Below are 22,290 nucleotides of genomic sequence, written 5' to 3'. Positions count from 1 at the left end.
CCTTTCAAAACTTAATTAAATACTTTTTGTTTCTTCATTTGTTGTCCACTTCTAGAATTTTGCTTTTTCAAGAAAAAAAAGAAAAGAAAGTGTTCCCGTAGCAAATTAATTACTAATTTTTTCAATCATGCTCGTTATTATTGGTACTCTAATCAACATGAAATAAATGATAAAAGCGAATAAATGAATAAAGCAATTAAAAAGAGAATTATTATTATTGTCCTAATCTAAAGATAATTATGTAATTTTTTTTATATAACTCCACCACATTTTAATCATTTTTGTTAATTCAAATCAAATAAATATTTAAAAGTGAACATACAGAGAGTAAAAAAGTATGCATTCAGTCCCTTTTATTTTCTGTAAATGAAGTCAGAGATATATATTAAGCTCAATAATAATACAACTAAGGAATTCCTGTAACCTGTTTGTTGTTTTCTTCAAACAGTAAATCGATTAGAAGACAAGAACAAGACGAAGGCCGCACAATCCAACGGGAGAATGCAATTTGACCACTTGATGATAAGTGGCAACAAATGCAAAATCACTCTCACAAGTTATAACTGGCACAAGCCATACCGCTCTAAGAAATATTTTGCCTAGTTTGACAATGTTTTCAATAAAAAACCTTAGATTCAAAATCTTAAAACATGGCAACTATGAGTCACTTCCAGGCAGACACATTCAAATTCTATTGCTATATTACCAACTTCCAGTTGTTCACTATCTCTCTCTCTCACTCTCCAACCAGAGTCATTTTAGAGTTAAGACTGCACTACTGCAGTGCAGAAAAGAATTCAGCTTCCAAGTTTCAGTTTCACAGATTTTAAATTATCATGGGGTTCATCAATTTCTTCCTATAATTTTCCAGTTCTTCTAATGGTCTGCCATAAGATGATTAATTGTGTAGAACGCCACTGTTAGAAACTAAAATATGAAGCCACCCACCAAAAGTTAACATACAAAACTATACCTGCAAATATATATATGAGCACACTCATTATCAGTGACTGTATGGAATACTAGATATTTTACTGGAGAAATTTGCATGAGACTACATACCAGAACTTTCAAGTGATGAAGGATCAATGTGACATTTCATCAAACTGCTGTCTGTAATCAGCTAACCCCTGTAGACACAAACAGCAGCATACAGCAGGTCTATTATAGCATATCAGTTCAAAAGAGATTGATATAGCAAGTGAATCAGGACATTCTGACACCATAAAATAAGAAAGAGAACTCAAAAGTAGTCAAAGAAAAAGAGATTGAGATAGCAAGAATATCTCTCATCTATACCATCACTTATGTAAAGACAGAACAAATAAAAAACTATCGTTGGTCATTCCTTTGACAATAATGGCACACAAGCACATTGAAAACCATGTAAAAGAGCTTGTTTGGTTTTCTAGAAGACTATAGTAAAACTAGAAATGAAGTCAATCGATGGAAGAAATTGAGGGATCTGACAAACTAAGACATAAGACCCGATAGCATACATCATATAGATATCATAGTAAATAAGTAAATAACAATTTAATTATTAGGGTAAGTGATCATACCTGAGTATATGCATAAACACCAACTTCTGTAGTCCCCACAGGACTGCCTCTACTGATAAACTTCCCCTCTTTGTATATGTAAAGCAATGGTACCCCTGTTGACAGTTCTAAATTCATGACCTGTTTAGCCATGAAGAAGTGAAGATGAAATTAATCCTATGATTCCTATATTATTTCAAACAAAGAAATTAGTATTACAGAAATAAGATAGTTGCAACTTGAGGTATGATACCTCTTGAGAGGTTAATTTTTCAAGGTACATTATAATAGACCTCAATGAGTTTCCATGAGCAGCAACCATCACATGCCTTCCAGATTTTAGGTGGGGTTCAATCTACAATGCATGGTTCTGAATATCAGCAGCTCTCATGGAAAATTAAAATGTTTTATTTCCCAGAAACATATCAAAGTCATAGAAACCAATATTTTACTTTGACACGACAGCAGAAATTGACACCCTTACAAAATCTTTAAAATAGGCAACAGCTCTCTCTGAACACATTTCCAAGCTCTCACCCTTTGGAGGAGGAATATCAAAACTGCGACGCCACTCGTGCACTTTCTCCTTCCCATATCTTTCGGCAGTTTCCTGCTTGTTAAGGCCCTGTAACTCCCCATACCTATAGAAGTAGCATAAGGAATGACACATCCATCCTCTTAGTATGTATGGAAACAAGCGATAAATAAAAAAGATTAATAACTGCAATTCTGCATACATTCTTTCATTCAACTGCCAAGCTGTTATAACTGGAATAGACTGCTTTGTAGTTTTTTCACTGTAAATTCGAGTCCAAGCAGTTGCCTGTTCACTCTCATTATGGATGATTATTGGAACCTGAAGAGTAAACATTTGATTTGATTAAGAAATCCAGGTTCCAAATTCCAATAGTATTTTAAGAAGAATAATAAGTAATTTATGTTAACACCTTCTTCTGGTGGTGCTGAGTCATTGAAAGCATGGCGGTCATCTTGGCTCGAATCAAGACAGAAGTGAAAATAATATCTATGGGTATATAGCTGATCCTCTTACCAGCTTCAATAGCTTCCTCCACACCCTTCCTTGTTAAAGGCACATCACAGCACCCAGTGAACAAGTTCTTTTCGTTCCACAAGGATTCACCATGACGAATCAATATCAAAGTACTCTCACTCTCACTCTCACCTATCCCACACAATCAAAATCAAAATCAAATGATACATATTACGAAGCAATGCATTATACCTCTGTTGCATGATATAAGAAAATCAAGAATTCAAGAATGCTTACTAGGTGATTCGTGACGGTGAGAACTGATAATAGCATCAGAGATGAATGCGGCGGGGTCGTCAGAAAAGGATGATGATCCACGAACCTTGTGGCGGTGCCATGAAAGAGAGGAGGAGGGGAATCGGAGAGAGGAAGACGCGAACATTCTAGAAGAGGGAATGCAGCAGGAACCTTGAAGCCCCCAAGGGTGGTTTAGAAAAGTAGCGGCCATGAATCTTGGGATCGTTAAATTCAAATCAATTTAAGCATGTTAATTACTGTTAACTATACATCGTAAATCCACAACAATAAATGTAGAGAAAGAGAAATCAAGATACTGAGTACTGACAAGGCTGGGGCCGAAGATCGGACGCAAGCTCCAATTTGGAGAAGAGCAATGCTGAAATGTAAAAACAGACGAATTCATTCAACTAATTCATTCGGAGACTATAAAACATTAAAAATTAATCATCAAATCAAATCAGTTTTAATATATTTATATATAAATTTTAATTCATTTTTTATTTTGTATAGTTTGCATTTTGATGTCACTTTTTTACATCATTTTACAAATGGGTAAATTATGATGTGAACAAAAAGTTTATACCAAATAAAATAATTTAAAAAATATTACGATAGAAAAACGGTCGAAAAAATTAAAAATATAAAAAAATTAATATATATTCACTAAACGGTTTTAGAAACTAAATTTTTGTGTGTTTATTCCGAGTATTGTTAGAAAAAATAAAATATTTTTGAATCAATATATTACTATTTAAAAAGACAAAAATATTACATACATATAAAAAAGGTTTTTTACTTTTTTTATTTAAATAAAATAAAAGATTTTAATATTACCTAATTTTCTTAGACTCATTTTTAAAACATGAATCTCTTATTTCTAATAATATATAAATCATTTAAGGATTGTGTGTTTGGAGAATGCTTCCATAAAGTTGCAGAAAATATCTTTTTGTAAAGACGCCTACATGTTGTTATATTATTGGACGTTTTAAGTGAACCAATTTTTTTTAAAATTTTTTAACTAACCAAAATAAAACCGATCTTTTATAACAATAATTAATAATTAATATTCTGAAAACCAACCAGACCGACCAATCTAACCGATTCAACCAAAAACCGGTGTGAAAAATGGTCCGGTCAACTTTCCAAACCCACCCCTTCCCCCAAACACCCACCCATTCCCCCTAGCACCCACCCCACCCCCGATTCGTGAATCCATATCACTATCCCTTGAACTCTGAACCCATAGCACCTTCCAAACTCACCCCACCAAAACCTAAGTTCTCCCTGCAACGGTTCCGCTGCGGTGCCGCCGCTGTCCGTGCTGTCGGCGCCTCTGCTTCCTCTCTCGTAGTTCGGCGTCCTCCTTCCCCCTGTCCCCGTCCTCCCTGGATTCTCTCGAACTTGGAGCAGCTCGCCGCTGTGTCGCCACTCGCCGCTATGTCGCCACTCGCTGTCGTCTCGCCGGGCGCCGTCCATGTCGCCGTCGAAGGTTAGCGGCACTGCCTTCACTTCTTCGGTTCTTCTCTTCCTTTTATGCCGTGTTGTTGATTTTTGAATGTGAAAATGTGAATGGGTTAATGGAAAATCAAATAATTGATTTTGTGCTGTTGCTCTTTTTTAAATTCCTGAAGTTTTTGTTGAAATTTTCTTGATGCTGCTAAAAATAGAAATCAAATCATTATTGAAATTTTTGTTTAGCTTTATTGATTTCAGGTTTAGTGTGATTAGGGATTACTTGTTACTGTTTTGTAACGATTGTTGCTGAATGCTAAAAATGGAAATCAAATCAAGTGTTGTTTGTTGCTGAAGGATAATTTTTCTTGCTTAATGCTGAATGCTGTTGGTAGTATTAATTCTGCTGCTGTTATTAATTTAGCTGAGTTTTTTTCGTTGCCTAATTGCCATGCTATTGTTGTATCATGCAATGTTATACTTCTAGTTTCTAGTAGTTTTTGTTCAAGTTTTCGTCTTCTCCCTTTCCAACTCGGAGCTCAGCCCAGCTCCTCCTCTTTGGTGTCATTGTCACTGCACCTCCAGCAGCGGCAATAACATAGTACCACTGCATTCTTTTCCCCTTTCTCTGCTTCAAGAACCCTAGTCATCACCTCAGGTTCTCTCTTTGCTCTGCTTTCCAGTGTATTTTCTTTAATTAGTTAGTTAGTTAGAATTTGCATGTTGTTAGTGGATTTAAGCGGTTAAGATAGGTTAGGATTAGTTTATTAGATCTTTGTTAAGTTGCAAGTGTTGGATTATGGCTGTTATGGATTGAATGCCGCTGAAAATTGCTTGATTATGTGGAATTTCTGCATTGCACACCACATGTTTGATTGAATGCCTATGTGATGCTTTGCATTTGATTTATATGTTGTAGCTACTATAAAGATTAAATTGCTTTTTGTTAGGCACATTGTTCTTGGAAGAGGCACTTTTGGCTATATTTTGATGCTTGTTCAACTTACAATTCACGGTAATTTGGGTCTGTAGCTTCTATCTATTTCTTTCCAGTAGTCCACCACTTGGCAATAACTGCTGGATGCCCCTCATAATTTTTTGTTCCTGGAGTTTTGAGTTATCACAGATAAAGCACTGTGTTTGTGAAGAAAAAAGAAAAATTTTAATAACTCTATATATATATTATTCCTCTGAGAAACTGCTTTTAGATGGGCTTTCTGCTTTGCTTCTAGTATATTTTATGTTGGTCCTTGTTTTCAAGTTTGGATATGGTCTTGCAGGGAAGATGATAAATGCTGGCTTTTTCTGGTCATTCTTTTTCTGTTCAAGTCGATACAAGCTCGCTTTGTCAATTGGCATATAGCAAATAGAGAAATCCAAGATTTTTCTCTTTTTTGTCCGGATCCAGATGCTTTTTGGGCTCATGAACCTGGTTTATGATAGCAAATAGGAGGAACATAATGTGCATCAACCACAACAACCGCAATGAATGTGTTCCTCCTCCAATGGGTTATGGTAGACCACAACAACCACCTTATCAATACAGTTACTATCATCATCAACAGCGTTATCCACCACAACCACAGCCGCAGCAACAGGCTCCTCCTCCTACTCCTTCTCCATGTTCATATTATGGTGATGCTAATGGATGCACCATATCATGAGCTCTGCTACTTATTAATAGTTGCTTCTTAGTTCAACTCTAATTCTTCTAATGTTTTGGCATATATCCTGTAGTTTGATTTTGACATTTTTTATGAAGAGAACTACCTAACTAAGAATATGACATTATTTTGTATTTAAACTACATTTTAATCTATGACTTCTGCATTTTTTTATGAAAAATTTGTTGTGTCTCTGAAGTTTGTGGTAGCCACTCCTTGGAATTTGGTTTTATTGATTTGTAATTGTAGGCGGTCAGTCTTCGTTAATATTAAAGATTTTTGAATTTTATTTTTATAAAATTTTCTTTTTAATAATTAAATATTCTTACAAGTCTTTTATAACAATTTTCTGAATAATAAATACCACCATTAAAAATACTAAAACAGCAACGTGTAGATGAGAACCCAAATGAGAGCAAACTAGTATTACTATTAAAGTGAAATCAATAATATGTTTCTATTGAAAATTAAAACCAGTCATGAAATTAAATTACATGGAAGACCCTGCAAAAGCATATAAAAAATCCTCACTTTCTAGTCTCTCCAAGGAAAGTCAATAGAGAGCCAGAATAGAAGCAGACATGGAAGATATTTGAGTAATCCCTATAACTTCTATACAAAGCCAAATCCAAAATCTTATATACTAAAATACAAAGGAATGACCAACGAGATGAGAACCTAAGGGAATGAGATTAAATAATTACTAAGCAACTGTTTAAGGCTATACACCTATCTCCTAAGCTATAATAATATAATCTCATTATATTGACGGGCTGAGATGATACAAATCCTCAGTTGTAAATTTTTACCAGCTTCTTGAATGCGTGGTGATATGCAAAATTGAGAACCAATCATTGAAAATGTCAAGAGACCTTCAAATAGAATTATATCCAGTGATGCATATTCTATGCATGATCTCAAGCCATTAATTCAAAGAATTTGATTTCAAATAGTCTTCATCTTTAAAAACTTGAGTAATATCTAGAGATCTTTTTTACTGCTGACTTTTAGTTTTTCTATATCTATTGTAAATGCTCTTCCAACAACAAAAGAGAATATATAGACTTTAACTAACCTGTTCACCACATCAAAAATCAGTTATCACATTTCAATCACAAAAATTTGTAAGAAATTTTAGATTTAAAAAGCATTCAAGTGTGTGTGTGTGTTTGTATGTGCAGGAAATATATTGTGATATAAACTTTTTCTCAAGATCATTTAGTAATGCCATACCAATGAAACTAACCTTTAGATGTTTGAAAACTAAGATAAAAAATTCAGATCCATACTCGTCTCATCATTCTTAAATTATCCCCACAACTTCAATAACTATACTTGCAAGTTGCAACCCCAATTGTCCAATCCAATTACAGTGAACAACCACCACAATGGAAGAAATAGATACATGTATGCTAAGGTGTATTACTTCTAATTATAAATAAAAGTCACTCGCTTTGTTCATATCTATAGCAACTCAACAATCATGCATTCACTATAGTTAAATCTCACCAGTAAAAATTGGAGGCCAAAGAAGAAGTCAAATTTGCATTTGAAAGCTACAATCATATAGTTACATAAAAAAACAAAAATAGAAAATACTATTTTTCTAGAGACTGTGTTTTCAGTTCACTCAAATCTCAAACCTTGATAAGTAAAAAAAAAAAGGATGAACAAAAACCAGTCAATTATGAATTGAAAAACAAAAGGATGGGGCATTGGGGAAAGGTTTGAAAAACAAAAAATTCTGTATCATGAACAGAGGCCTTTTTATTTTGATGAAACACTTAAGCAAGTGCTTGAAACAAAAAACCTGGTACCATAATCCGAAATTATTCATCGTTCTAGATTACAGAGCCATCGTAATCATAATTTAACCAAAAAGAAAATGAAAAATCATGGAATTTAAGAGAGGAAGTGGAAGGAGCGGAAGAAAATGAGAGAAGAAGCTAATAGGTACTCACTAATCGATTTCTTCGTCGTCCACAATCATACAAGCAAGGACGAGAGAGGAAGAATCGTTGCCGGAGATCTTCTCTATTGTTGTTGAAGGGTTTCTTTGCTGGGAAAGCCTTCCAACGGCAATCTCCGGTGAGCGTAAGATTGAACCGGTGAACAAAGAGATGAGAGCTTGAGCTTCAGTGAGAAAAGAGAGAGGAAAGAGAAGTTAGGGCTAGATTTTTTAATTTTTTAATTTTCGAGTCAGTTTGATCAATTAATGAGAGATTAAGCTTAGATTTGGGTTTGGGCAGAGATAAGAGATTAGGGTTAGAATTTTTTTAGGGACTTAATTGTATTTTTAAATTATTAGGAATTTACATGTCTGTAAAATAAAAAATCAAGGATATATTTATCTTTTTATAAAAAGATTTAAATATAATTCAGTTTATATTGTGTAAATTGATCGGAACAAATTGGATCTAATAATTATAATATGAACAATTAACTTTATTATTTTTGTTATAATAAACTGATTTTATTCTGATTTATTAAAAAATAACTTATTAATCGGTTTAATAAAAATGTCCAATCATATTATGACACGTATACATATCTTTAAAAAAAGACATTTTTGTGTCTTTATGTAAATGGCCTCCTGTGTGTTTTAGATTATATGTTAATCGTTACACTTTAGGACAATTTATGTTTGGAAAAAGGACAAATTAGTCCCTGAGCTTTTAAATCGTGGACAAATCGATCCCTTAAGATAAAAAAAATACTAAAACGCCCCTTACCATTCAAAACGGTTGACGGATGGATCCTTCCGTGCAAAATGATGTGCCAGACGCAACGGAGAGGGGTGACTTGTCGCTTAGTTGGCGTGTGTTGGGCCTAGGTGGCAAGACGGGACCGTTGAGGGAGCTTGGTGTGCCCGTTGGGAAAAAGTCTTGGACAAATACGTCCTTATGATTGAAAACGACGTCGCTTTGGTGTTTGCCCTATTTGTTCAAATGGAACTCGTTCGCCATTACCGTTGTTCATTTCTGTGACTGGTTGAGTGTGGGGATATTGTGCAAGCTGAAATGGCCAGTGACGGAGCCTCCTCCAGCTCACGACGAGTTCGACTGCCGCCAACCGTGAAATGCGTGGAAGCTTCAGAGGAGAAGGACGATATTGCTCCGATGTGTAAATGCCGTGTGTACGCCATACTGTACAAATCAAGGACGACGACGAACCCTAATAGATTGTTCTTTGGGTGTCCATTCTTTAAGGTATGTTGGTGATTTTATTTGGTCAATTTGATTATAGGGGAGTTGATTAAGTTCTGTTTGTTTTGGAACCTTGAACATGCAGCTGAAAAATCCCAGTCACTGCAAGTTCTTCTTATGGCTGGATGACCATCTTTCAACAATAAGAGTTCTTGAAAAATTTACTACGGATAACGAGGTTGATGATCTGAAAGTGTATCTTGGGAAGAAGGTAGTGGAACAGAAGGTGATTGATTTGGAGAAGAAGGTGTTGTATCTAGAGAGGAAGAAGAATGTTAATCTGTATTTGGTTATTGTAGCAGTGGTTTGTGTAATTTTTGCTTCTGTCATAGTCAATCTTGGCTGAGAAGTAGGTAAAAAAAAAACCTTGTAATGTAGTATGGGATGAGTTTCCATTTTGTTGTATGCTATTCGAACAAACAATGTTGTAAGGTAAATTATGATATGTGCAGCAAAGTCATTGCCCTAAGCAAGTGAGTGACATAATTATTTAGAGACATCATTATATATGTAAAGCATAATTTAATCTCATGAAAGAGTTGTTAATATTGACAAAAGAAGTCAAGTACATGTCAACTGCCATAGTAAGGCATAACTTAAGCCTGACAACTATAGCTAATCACATTGTTTACCAAAAAGGGTTGCTTACTAAAATAAAAGTGTTTATCAAAAAGGGGATGAGGTCATGACTAAAGTCTAAACATGTAACATTAACTACTTGGCTTGTCTAGTCCTGGAGTGGGGATGAACTTAAACAGCCGTTGGGTTGCTTTGCCTGCTGCTGTCAAAGTTTGTGGAGATGCTCCTGATGCAGTTGGTTGTTGTGGAGAGGGGAGATGCTGCTCACTCTGGACAGGTGGTACAAGCTGCGAGGGTTTATTTGTCACAGTCTTCCTCCTAACTGGTTGCTTAGGCCTGAATGTACCTCGTGCCGGGCGTGATGTAGACTGGGCTGGGGGCTTGAATGGTGCTTTGGGAGGCATTGAATGTGTCTGAACCGCTGCTACTGAGGGGCCAGATACTTGCTCATTCATCGATGCAGTGTTTGCATTGGAATTACCCTGCATGAAGGTGGAAACAAGTGTGAAATGCAATGAAACCAGCAAGCAACAACAATGAAATAACTAAAAGATTGTTACCTCATTAGCAACAGACTCATTAGCAGAATTTTGTTCAACATGAGGAGGATTCGTAGTAGCAGGGGGACTGTCTTCGACAATCTGAGATGAGGCATTGTGTAAAATGTATCCCGTTAGTTTAAACAGTCCCAGTAAAGCACAATATATCATAAGACATTTAAAACCTTGAAGTATGAAAATATAGACAAATAGCTCCCTAACTAATAATAAAATAGACACTTAAATCCCTGAGTATATTGTCGGGGGGACAAATTAGTCCCTGAGACTCTAAGTATTACCTCTTCCTCGGGGGCTGACTGTGACAAAGGTAGAACCATAAGTGATTGAGAGTCCGTGGCCTTTGTTCTTGGTTTTTTCGTCTTTGGCTTCCAGTTTGGGTTGGATGGGGCTTCTTTGCATGTCTTGTAGTTGTGTCCCCTCTCGCCACACTTGCTACATGTGACATAGAAACTCCTCTTCAATTTGTCCCCATTAATAACAGCCTCAGCCGGGTCTTTATGTCTGTTATGCACCTTGGGACATCCAATTGGCCTTTTTAAAATAGGTGGATCAGACTTAGTATACTCAGATCTTGTCCAGTATTCCTCACTCATTACCGGCTGGATGAAGTGCTCGTATGTCTTTCTAATGGATTCCATACATAGCCATGGATGAATATAATCATCGGGATTATCATGCCGTTTTCTGATTGCTGCTATAGCATGAATGTACGGCATCCCTTCACAGCAGGGCAGCGGTTTCACAACAACCAAATGGCATAAACAGGACTAAGAGTTGAATGAACTAATATAAATTTACAGCATAGCTAATAGGGTAACAGCATAGTTAATATCAACACAATCACAGCATAGTTAATATCAACACAATCACGACATATTAATTAGATTCACTCCAAGCATGTCCAAATTCACAGCATAGTTAACATCATGTATGAGTAAAATTAAAATCACATCAACTATGAATTCACAGCAGGCTTAAACTAAAAGAATACACACCATGGTTATGTTGAAATTCAGGAACCCTGACTAACCTGTGAGTTGCCATTTGTTGCTTGGTTTGATAAGCCTTTGTAGCCTTTTCTCCTGCACTGGTGCCAGTTTTCCCTCATGAGTCCCCAGAAGTTTCTTGTGTTGAACCATTCGTCGCATCACGTAGCACCGTAACTCCTCGCACATTGTAAGTATGGGCTTGCTTCTGTACTTCACCACCTTTGCGTTAAACGACTCGCACATGTTGTTTGTTAGGTTGTCGACCTTGGGACCATGGCTAAAGTATGCTCTAACCCAGGTAGCAGGTTCAAATTTCATGAGATAGGCCCAAGCATCCTTGTTCACAACTTTGAGTCTTTCCATGGTTGCCTTGAACTCTGAGATGGTTGTGCATCTAGCACATTCCCACACAATTTCTCTTATATGCAGATCCTTGAATCGGTTTATAAAATTTTTCCACATATGCATGACGCAGTTTCTAACATGTGCACCAGGCATTACCTCCTTCAGTGCAGGTAGCAGTCCCTAACAACAATGAAGGCATGAAGCAACCATTTACAACAATACATAATACAGTGAATGAATAAGACAACAAACACGAAATGACAAAAAAGGAACTAACCTTCTGTTGATCCGACATAAAATTCCAACTGTGGTTTCCTACATCACCAATATCCTCCTGTAAGCATGTTAGGAACCACTTCCAAGATTCTTTGTTCTCGGATCTTGCAACTGCGTATGCAACCACATAAAACTGGTTGTTGGCATCCTGTGCAATGACAGAAAGTAGTTGTCCCCCATGGTATGTTTTAAGAAATGCTCCATCTAGGTGGATCAATGGTCTGCAGCCACTCTTGAATCCCTGTTTGCAGGCCTCAAAACAAATATATAACTTGTCAAACATAGGGGCTGCTTGAGGCTGAGGGATCAGGTCTAGCAATGCAGAAGATCCAGGGTTACTTCTATGTATCTCTAATAAGTAATCCCTCAATTCACCATACTGTTGCCTTTCGTTACCCATCATCCTCTCCCTTGCCTCCTTCACAGCTCTATACACCATCTTTGGGTGTGCAGTAAGGTCAAAGTCCTCTCTTAGAAAATCAATGGCTTCATGGGTTGTCATATGCGGGTGCGTTGCCATCCTCTTCTCCACCTTTTTACTGATCCAGTGTTGATCAGCGGCGTTGCTTCCAAGGTCTCTTGCACAAGTGTGCTCGTTTCTATACGTCTTGACTTGGAAGCATTGTAGTTGCCGATTGTAAGACAAGTGGGCAATCCAACCACACTCTTCATCCTTGCATCCAACCCTAACTCTTTCCCTATCATTCTTTATCCACACCAACTCCCGGCCTTCAGCAATGAAGGTGTCCTTTACCACCTCTTTGAACCTCTCAATTGTTGCAAACCTTGTTCCAAGCTCAAATCTTCCCTCTCCGAAACTATATTGGTCATTGAACTCAGGCCAATGATGTTTGTTTCCCTCATCATCAGAAGAGACAGGTGTATGCAGCTCCTCAGATTCATACTCCCATACAATATCATCACCATCAATTTCTACATCACTCACATAGTCTACTAGTGCTGGCCTTGGTCCTCTGGCCCTATTGGGCTCCGTTGCAGGCCTAGGTATATTGGGCTCCCCTGCAGGCCTAGGTATATTGGGCTCTCCTGCAGGCCTACATCCACTGGGTTGTCCACCAGGCCCACCTGCCTCGAGCTCATGGACAGGCCCTTTCTTTCTTGTAGCAGACCTTGTTCTTTGGGACACACGTCACGCTTGCTTCCTGGGTTGCTTACTTGACTGAGGGGTTCTCTTAGAGGAATGAGGCACTTGTTTCCTCTTCCCTCTGCCAGACACAGACCCACTGACAACATCTTCCCCACTATCACTGTTACTTTCATCACCGGGAGGCGGAGGTGCATACGGCTCATCCTCTGCGCTCTCGTAACTATCGTGCTCCGTCGATGACTCACCCAATTCATCCACCTCGACACCAACATCATCTTTCTCTGCCTCAACGTTTTTCTTTCCACCACAGTCTACAAGTTCTGGGTCATCAATAGGATGATCAAAGAATATATAGAACTCATCAGTATCTTTGTTTGTCATCTTTGCTTGACGCATCTGGTTGATGCCTGCATCTCCCCTCAGAACATGCAGCCCTGACTCCATATCCTTGCTCTTTGGATCATACCAGTACGCCTCCTTGTATGATTGATATCCCAATCCCTTGAACAGTGTTATCAAATCACCGAAATTGACAAAATCCAGGTCCATGGGGGGAAACCTCTCAACCTTACCATCGAGATAGACTAACTCACCATTCGGAGCCCGTTGAAAATAGCCCCCGTGATGGAAAACAGGAATCACGAAAATATCTACCATTTGCATCATTGTTTCACTCAACGATTACCACCAAGCATTAGCAAATAAACAACTACCTAAGCCATAAACCACACATAACTCATCTTCCATGCCCCTCCCAACACTACATTATACCTAAACCCCAACCCACGACATGCAAAGCAGATAACGTTCGAAAGTAAATATCACATTCAGTTTCACAGTAAGGGTACTTATCACTACCGATGATACCCGCAACTCCACCAATGAAGCTTCACCAGCGCAACCTTACACGAAGACGACGACGGGAAGAAGATCAATTGTTTTTTTGGAGGGAAAAGATCATACATATGTGTGCTAGGGTTTCTTTGGAATTGTGTGTGATTGATATGGGCTTCTTGGAATTCTGACTACAGCTAACGTTCCCAAAGCGACGTCGTTTTCAATCATAAGGACGTATTTGTCCAAGACTTTTTCCCAACGGGCACACCAAGCTCCCTCAACGGTCCCGTCTTGCCACCTAGGCCCAACACACGCCAACTAAGCGACAAGTCACCCCTCTCCGTTGCGTCTGGCACATCATTTTGCACGGAAAGATCCATCCATCAACCGTTTTGAATGGTAAGGGGCGTTTTAGTATTTTTTGATCTTAAGGGATCGATTTGTCTACGATTTAAAAGCTCAGGGACTAATTTGTCATTTTCCCTTTATGTTTTGAAGTGTTCCATACATAAATTGTCTTAGAATATTGAACTTTTAAAATCAACATAAATAATCTCAGAGTGTAATAATTTATGTATTTTACACTTAAAACACATTGGAGTAGGACAATTTATATACAAAAACTAACTCTCAATAGTCTAAAACGATTTATGTGCAACTTCAAAACATATAATAGAGTGTAAATATATAATAGAGTGTAACGATTTATGTGCAACTTCAAAATATATAATAGAGTGCGACAATTTTCGTTCATAACAATAATAAATTTTTTTAGAATTCAACAATTATTTTCTTCCATCCTTATAATAAATTAGAGTTAGAATTGAAAAATAAACATGCGACGTTCAAAAAATATATAATTTTATTTAAATAAAAATTTAATAACTCATAACATATATTTTTAATAACCAATATATTAATTATAAAAAATAAAAGATATATAAAAATAATTACAAAAAATAAAACAAAACGGGCTATATAAACTTACAATAATAATCTAACCATATATAGCAACATAAATTACACAAAATAATTTAAGAAATAACTTCAAAGACGACAAAATTTATTTTTTTCAACAAAATATAATAAGTTTAACTATTTTAGAAAAATAATATTAGATGAATATTTTTAAGATGTATGAATTTATGTTTTTACATATCTCATTATTATTATTATTATTATTATTATTATTATTATTATTATTTGTTCATACTCTGACCCAACAGAATAAAAGTCAGGCTCAACAACATAAAAAGGCCCACCAATAAAGATGGACTTCATGACAAGTCCGACCTTTTTAAAGAGGTCGAACAACAACTAAGAGGTCCAGCTCGCAGCGGAGGCCTAACACAAATGGCATTCCTATATGCCTTTTGCAAGCTGCATCAGGGTTCAAATCCCAGCTGAGGCTGGATGTTGTTTAAGAACCCATAGTACTCATGTAGTGTGTGTGAGTGTGTTGTGTGGGTGTGTGAAGTATGGGTGTAATGCCTAGGATTGGGGGCTGTCCAATCTACTTGACCAAAAAAAAAAAAAAAGAGGTCCAGCTCTACTTGACTTAACAAATAACTGCCTCCATGAATCTCTCCTACTATCTTTACCTCATCTAGAAGGTAGATCTCAACAAACTCCCAAGATAAAAGGGATGTTTATCTACTCTACTATAAATACACTGGAACTCCCAGGTATAACTCACGTTATACTCTACTAAAAACTTGCCTAAAACCCTTGCTAACTTAAGTATCGGAGTCTCTTACGGGTACCACCCCCACCTCCTCACGAGGAACTCGGACAGGCAGCACCTCGACACCAAAGAGGTCGGACGCTGCCATACGAAAGGGTCTGGACCTCACGTTCAGGCCCAAATCAATGTTTCAGGTAATCCTCAGAACATTGGCGCCGTTGCTGGGGACCTGGAATTCACCCTCTGACAAATGGCGGACCATGAGCTCAGAAATGGCTATACGGCATCTGAGTCTGAACCAGAAGACCAAGCCTATCTAACTTCTGCCTCCGCCACCGCACCATGGCCCCCCTACGGGGAAGGGACCTCTGGAAACCTTCAAATAAGGAGGATCCAGTCCAAGGTCCACCATCCCGAGGCGGAGAATCCACCTCATGCGACCGAGATCTTGGATCTCGTCTATGGCTAAGGGGATCAGCTGCAATGACTCGAACACGAGGTTGAATGACAACGGGAAGCAGAACAGAAATTGCAAAAAGAAGTGAAGCGACAAAATGAGTTAGAAGACAAGTTACGCAAATTGAAAACTGACATACAAAGGAGGAATAATCGGGTGGAGCGTGAAGAAAGTCCTTTGGGAAGACAAGATCCATTTACAGAAGAGATCATGAAGGCAAAAGTTCCTAGGAATTTCAACTCTCCCAACATGGACCTCTATGACAGAACGTCCGACTCGAGCCACCATCTTAGTAATTTCTGAAGCAGAATGTACTTAGCCGACGCTTCTGACGCCACTCGTTGCAAAGCCTTTCCAACTACTTTAACCAAGGCTGGAATGAAATGGTTTGATAGCCTGCCCCCCAGGTCGGTCACTAGTTTTGATGACCTGGCCAGAAAATCTTTTACCAGATTCTCCATCCAGAAAGACAAGAGGAAGTACGCCCCGAGCCTGCTAGAAGTAAAGCAAGAGGTCGGGGAAAGCCTTCGTGACTATATGGAAAGATTTAATAAAAGTTGCTTGGAAATTCAGAGTCTACCAACCGAAGCTATAATTATGGGTCTGGTCAATGGCCTTAAAGAATGGTTATTTTCTCAGTCAATATCCAAGAGATACCCAACTTATCTGAACGAAATTCAACATAGGACAGAAAAATACATCAATATGGAGAAAAAAATCCCGACTTAGGGAACCTCCATTGCGATCTAACTTGCTCCATTATCAAGCTCGGGACAAAGAAAGGGAGCCCAGGAAGAAAGAGGAGCAGAACACAAAATAGCCTCGAAAATATCACAACTACACCCCTCTAAGGGTTTTCCTGGTTGATGTTTACAGAGAAATATGTCACACAGAGAAGCTTCCACCACCTCATCCGATTAAGTACAAGAAAGCTGGAAGTCGGACAGAATACTGTGAGTACCACAGGCTATACGGGCATTCCACTAATGAATGTTACGACCTAAAGAATGTCATAAAAAAGTTGGTCAGAGAAGGTCGACTTGATAGATACCTGGCAGACAGGTCGAACGACCCGAGGAAGAGAAGAATGGATGAAGAAGGAGGACGACCAGAACTCCCTTCTCACACCCCAGAATGACACATACACATGAACAATGGTGGATTTGCAGGAGGAGGAATATCAAAATCCTCACGAAAAAGGCACCTCAAGGAAGTGTATCAAGTCGGGAGGAAAGTTAATGACCCGACTTACTTATTATCTCTTTCACTAAAGAGGATGCTCAAGGAATAGTACCTAGGCACGACGACCTGGTGGTAATAACTATGATCCTAGCAAATGCTAACCAGCACTAGACATTGGTAGATCAAGGTAGCTCGGCGGATATCCTGTTCAAACCTGCCTTTGACAAGCTCGGGTTAGAGGAAAAGGATTTAAGGGCATACCCAGACACCCTTTTTGGACTAAGAGATGCACCAATCCGACCTCTAGGCTACATCTCATTATACCCCACCTTCGGAAAGGGTTCCAGGTCAAGGACACTAAGTGTCGACTATATTGTAGTCAATGTAAATTCAGCCTACAATTCCCTAATAGGTCGAACAAATTTGAATCAACTCGCAGCTGTCGTCTCCACCCCACATCTTTATATGAAATTTCCCACTGTGGAAGGGATTGCCACCATTAAAGGGGACCAAAAGCTAGCAAGAAAATGCTATAATGAGAGCCTTAGTTTGAAAGGCAACTTGGAAGACAAAGAAGTCAACACAATCAAGTTAGGTGGACTCTGAGTTCGAGAAGAACTGTGACCTCAAACAGAAGGCAAAACAGAAGAGATACAAATCGAAGACCATCCCAACAAGACAACGAGTATAGAGACAAACCTATAGGAAAGCCTAGAGAAAAAACTCATTGAATTGCTGAGGAAAAACTCCGATCTCTTTGCCTGGAAAGCCTTCGACATGCCCGGTATTAATTCTAACCTGATATGCCATAGGCTTGTTGTGTATTCAGGTTCTCAACCTGTCCAACAGAGGCGCAGCAAACTCGGGCTAGAACAAACACATGTCATAGAAGAGCAAGTGCAGGCCCTACTAGAAGCAGGATTCATAAGGGAGGTGAAATTTCTGCTTTGGCTAGCCAATGTTGTATTGGTAAAAAAGCAAAACGAAAAATGGAGAATGCATTTTGACTACACCAACCTCAACAAAGCCTGCTCTAAAGACCCTTATCAACTACCAAGCATTGATTTTCTGGTCGACTCTGCCTCAGGCTACAGATACTTGTCCTTTATGGACGCCTACTCGGGATACAATCAAATCTCGATGTACAAGCCGGATCAGGAAAAGACCTCATTCATAACTCCAAAAGCAAACTATTGCTACATAGTAATGCCTTTTGGATTGAAGAATGCATGGGCTACCTACCAACGATTGATGAATAAGGTGTTTTCCTCTCACATAGAAAAACTCATAGAAGTATACATAGATGACATGCTCGTTAAGACCAAGGAGGATAGAACACTATTGTCTGACCTCTCGGAGGTATTCTCCACTATAAGGAAGCATAAAATGAAGTTAAATCCCTCAAAATGCACCTTTGCAGTAGAAGTTGGGAAGTTTTTATGGTTCATGCTGACTCAAAGAGGCATAGAAGCAAACCCTAACAAATGCTAGGCTATACTCAATATGAAGAGCCCGACTTGTGTTAAAGAGGTCCAACAACTAAATGGAAGGTTGGTCGCCTTATCCAGATTTTTAGCGGGGTCAGCCTTGAAATTACTTACCCTCTACTCAATCCTAAAGAAAGGAAAGCAGTTTGAATGGACCCTAGAATGTGAACAAGCCTTCCAAGACTTCAAGGCATTCTTGGAAAAACCACCCATACTTACCCGACCTGAAAGAGAGAAAGAACTTGTGCTGTACCTATCGGTTAGAAGTCGGGCTATAGCCTCGGCCTTGGTCTAAAAAGAAAAAGGAGCAGCAACCTACCTACTTCATCAGCAAAGCCTTACAAGGGGCATAGCTGAATTACCAAAGGATAGAAAAGTTTGCTTATGCCCTTATTCTCACATCTAGACAGCTCCGACCTTACTTCCAAGCCCATACCATTAAAGTCCGCACTAACCAACCAATAAAAAATATCCTACAAAAGACAAACTTGGCAGGGAGAATTCTACAATGGGCAGTAGAACTGTCTGAGTTCGACTTAAAATACAAAACTCAGACAGCCATCAAATCACAACATCTTGCCGATTTTATTGCTAAATACACTGATAGTCCCAAAAATCCCACTATATGGAGTCTATACGTGGATGGGTCGTTAAACAAATCTAGAAGCGGGACTGGTGTTCTTCTAGAAATCGATCAAGGAACTCGGATAGAACTATCTTTGAGGTTTCAGTTCCCTGCTTCTAATAACTAGGCAGAATATGAAGCCCTACTTGTTGGCTTGAAGCTGGCTAAGGAAGTGGAGGCAGAAAAGGTGGTGGTGTTCAGTGATTCGCAAGTAATAATTTCGTAGATTAATGGCACCTACCAAGCTAAAGACCCCACTATGAAGAAGTACTTAGATGAAACACGAGAACAATTGGCACACTATTCTAAAAGTGACGTCCGACATATAATTCGGGAGTCCAATGCCCGAGTTGATGCTCTATCAAAGTCAGCCAGCACCAAGCCAGGGGCCAACAATAGAAGTCTCATCCAATAGACTCTACAAACACCATCCATATCAAAGGAAGAGGAAGTACTGACGGTACACGACCAACATTTAGGATGGATGACTCCCATAGTCAACTACCTCAAATTCAACATGCTCCCCAATGATGAAAAAGAGGCCAAAAGGCTCGTAAAAGAGGCACAAAATTATACATTGGTCTACAATATCCTATACAAAATAGGAATCTCAATACCGCTCTTAAAATACATCCCAACCTCCACCACAAAGGAAGTCTTGGAGGATGTACATAGTGGTATATGTGGAAATCACCTAAGAGCTCGGTCACTAGCTAAGAAAGTGATCCAAGATGGCTTTTTTTGGCCGACCTTGTAGAAGGAAGCGGTCGAGTTTGTTAAAACATGCCCGCCTTGCCAGAAACATGCTAATTTTCATGTGGTGCCTCCTGAGGAGCTCATCAGCGTCACTTCGCCATGGCCATTGATGGGGTCTTGATCTACTTAGACCATTCTTCCAAGCACCAGGCCAAGTTAAATATCTCATAGTAGGAATTGACTACTTTACTAAATGGATTGTGGCAGAGCCCTTAGCAACCATCACTGCTCAAAGAAGTCGGAAATTCTGGTATAAGAATATTGTCACAAGGTTTGAAGTTCCCCACTCTATCACCACGGACAATGGAACTCAATCTACCTGCTCAACCTTCAGAAACCTAGTGTCCGACCTACATATAAAACACCAGTTCACATCCGTAGAGCACCCCTAGGCCAATGGACAAGCTGAAGTTGCTAACAAAGTCACATTGGCCGGATTAAAACAACGATTGTAAGATGCGAAAGGAGCTTGGGCTGACGAGCTTCCTCAAGTCTTGTGGGCTTATCGGACCACTCCACATTCCACAACGGGAGAATCACCCTTCTGACTTACGTATAGAATGGAAGCAATGATCCCCATAGAAGTAGCCAAAGAATCACCTAGAGTTTTGTTTTATAATGAAAGAGCAAATACCCAATAAGCTAAAAGAGAAGAGCCTGACCTTCTATATGAAGTCCGGAAAAGAGCTCGGATTAGAGAAGAAGCTCTGAAGCAAAGGATGGCTCTAAGATACAATAAAAATGTGATCAAGAGAAACTTCACCATCAACCACCTCGTCCTGATTCGGAATGACATCGGAATACAGAAGTTGGGTGAAGGAAAGCTAGCTGCAAATTAGAAAGGACCTTACAATATAGTAGAGGTCCTATGCAAAGGTTCCTATAAGGTGTCCGACCTCTAAGGGCGGGAGCTCCTGAGCTCTTGGCATGCTTGTAACCTAAAAAGGTTCTATATCTAAAAGTCTTGTACCTAGGTGCACTTTTTTTCCCAAAAAAGAAAGAGTTTTTTAATGAGGCACCAGTACAAGGGTTAGGGGACACCCAAGCATTTAGCAAAAAGCTTTGTAAAGGAATTTCTTAAACACTAATAAAAGATTCCTGGTTTATTTCTTTTAAGTTTCCTATTTCAAACGCACTAACTTAAGCTCGACAAACCGCAAAAATCAATTCCCGACCCAAAAGTGGTTGGCAAGATAAAGCGACGGGGTACAAGTTAATGCAAGAAGTTATACAAATAACTCGTACAAAGCGATCTTAAGACAGGTTGGAACAAAAACAAAGTTGTAAAAATAACTTAGCAAGGACCGATTTCTCAAAGTCGGCCCTACTTAAGGAAATTAAAATAACGACTCAAGAGTCATATACCTTACTACAGCAAAAGGTGCAAACCATGATAAAATTTTAAAACACAAAGTTTTGAACATTACTTAACAAAAGTTGTAGAAAACAACTAAATAGAAAGAGAAAATGTTAATAAACTATCAACTATTACACATAAAATGTTATAAAGCCCACTGGTCGGGCTAACAGGCAACACGAAAAGGTGTAAAAATCAAGGCTTCTCGCCCATAAGAGGGTCGAGAGCCTCTCCAGTAGCAGCATCTTTGCCCTCCACTGAAGGAAAAAGAGGAATCATGGGCACGCGCACGGCAGGAACGACCTCCGGAGTAGGAGTAAAAGTCTCCACTACAGCTTCTTTATGTTGAGCTCCCGAGGTAGAGGTCTGATCAACCTGACGCCTCAAAGTCTTTGGATCCACAAAGGTCTCCTCGTCCTCGTCCGAATTCTGAGCAAGGACGATCTTCCCATCCACTGTAAACCCCGTTAAATTAGTGAATAATTAGTCAATAAATTAAATTTTAATAAATAAAATTAGAAATATGAATTTTATATTAAAATAGGAAAGAGCTCGTTGAAATGAGAATTTTGACACTAATTTCAAAGAATTTGGCCCAAGATTGGAACGAATAAGCCGAACTGGGCTCAAAATGGGCCCAAGACCCAAACCACACTTACCAATTAATGAGCTTCAGCTCATTACATTTCCCTTCATTTCCTCATTCATGTTCCAAGGCCAAAGGAGGAAGAAGGCGAGGAACAAACCTTTGTCTTCCATTAAATCCACCATAATTAAAAGAAAAGGACAAATAGGTCCCTGAATTTTTGCCCCGCAGACATTTTCGTTCCTGACTATTGAAAAATACTTTTAAGTCCCTAACCTTCACAAAACTTGGATGGATCAGTCTCT

At 38.7% G+C, this 22,290-nt stretch overlaps 1 protein-coding gene across 1 annotated transcript; it reads right to left on the bottom strand.

The window, feature by feature from the left end:
* Positions 1-400: 400 nt before the first annotated feature.
* On the bottom strand, positions 401-3,226 carry LOC107634651 (2,3-bisphosphoglycerate-dependent phosphoglycerate mutase 1-like). Its single transcript, XM_016338079.3, has 9 exons — positions 3,158-3,226; positions 2,830-3,044; positions 2,489-2,724; positions 2,279-2,397; positions 2,026-2,182; positions 1,795-1,896; positions 1,563-1,682; positions 1,063-1,130; positions 401-973 (listed from the first exon to the last, which is right to left on the bottom strand). The coding sequence occupies exons 2-8, from the start codon at positions 3,038-3,040 to the stop codon at positions 1,086-1,088; spliced, it is 990 nt and encodes a 329-aa protein (XP_016193565.1). The 5' UTR covers positions 3,041-3,044; positions 3,158-3,226; the 3' UTR covers positions 401-973; positions 1,063-1,085.
* Between the last annotated feature and the right edge of the window lie 19,064 nt (positions 3,227-22,290).

This window comes from Arachis ipaensis, chromosome B3, assembly GCF_059453495.1.
Source record: "Arachis ipaensis isolate K30076 ecotype BB chromosome B3, ASM5945349v1, whole genome shotgun sequence".
Lineage (NCBI taxonomy): Eukaryota > Viridiplantae > Streptophyta > Magnoliopsida > Fabales > Fabaceae > Arachis > Arachis ipaensis.
This window is presented reverse-complemented; position numbering and strand designations above follow the sequence as displayed.

Excerpts from the sequence above, each read along its gene's own strand:
- LOC107634651 (XM_016338079.3), bottom strand. The coding sequence starts at position 3,040 with ATGGCCGCTACTTTTCTAAACCACCCTTGGGGGCTTCAAGGTTCCTGC. Across the intron at positions 2,183-2,278 it reads TGGCAGTTGAATGAAAGAAT|GTATGGGGAGTTACAGGGCC; the intron begins GTATGCAGAATT and ends CTACTTCTATAG. Across the intron at positions 1,683-1,794 it reads AAAAATTAACCTCTCAAGAG|GTCATGAATTTAGAACTGTC; the intron begins GTATCATACCTC and ends ATGGCTAAACAG.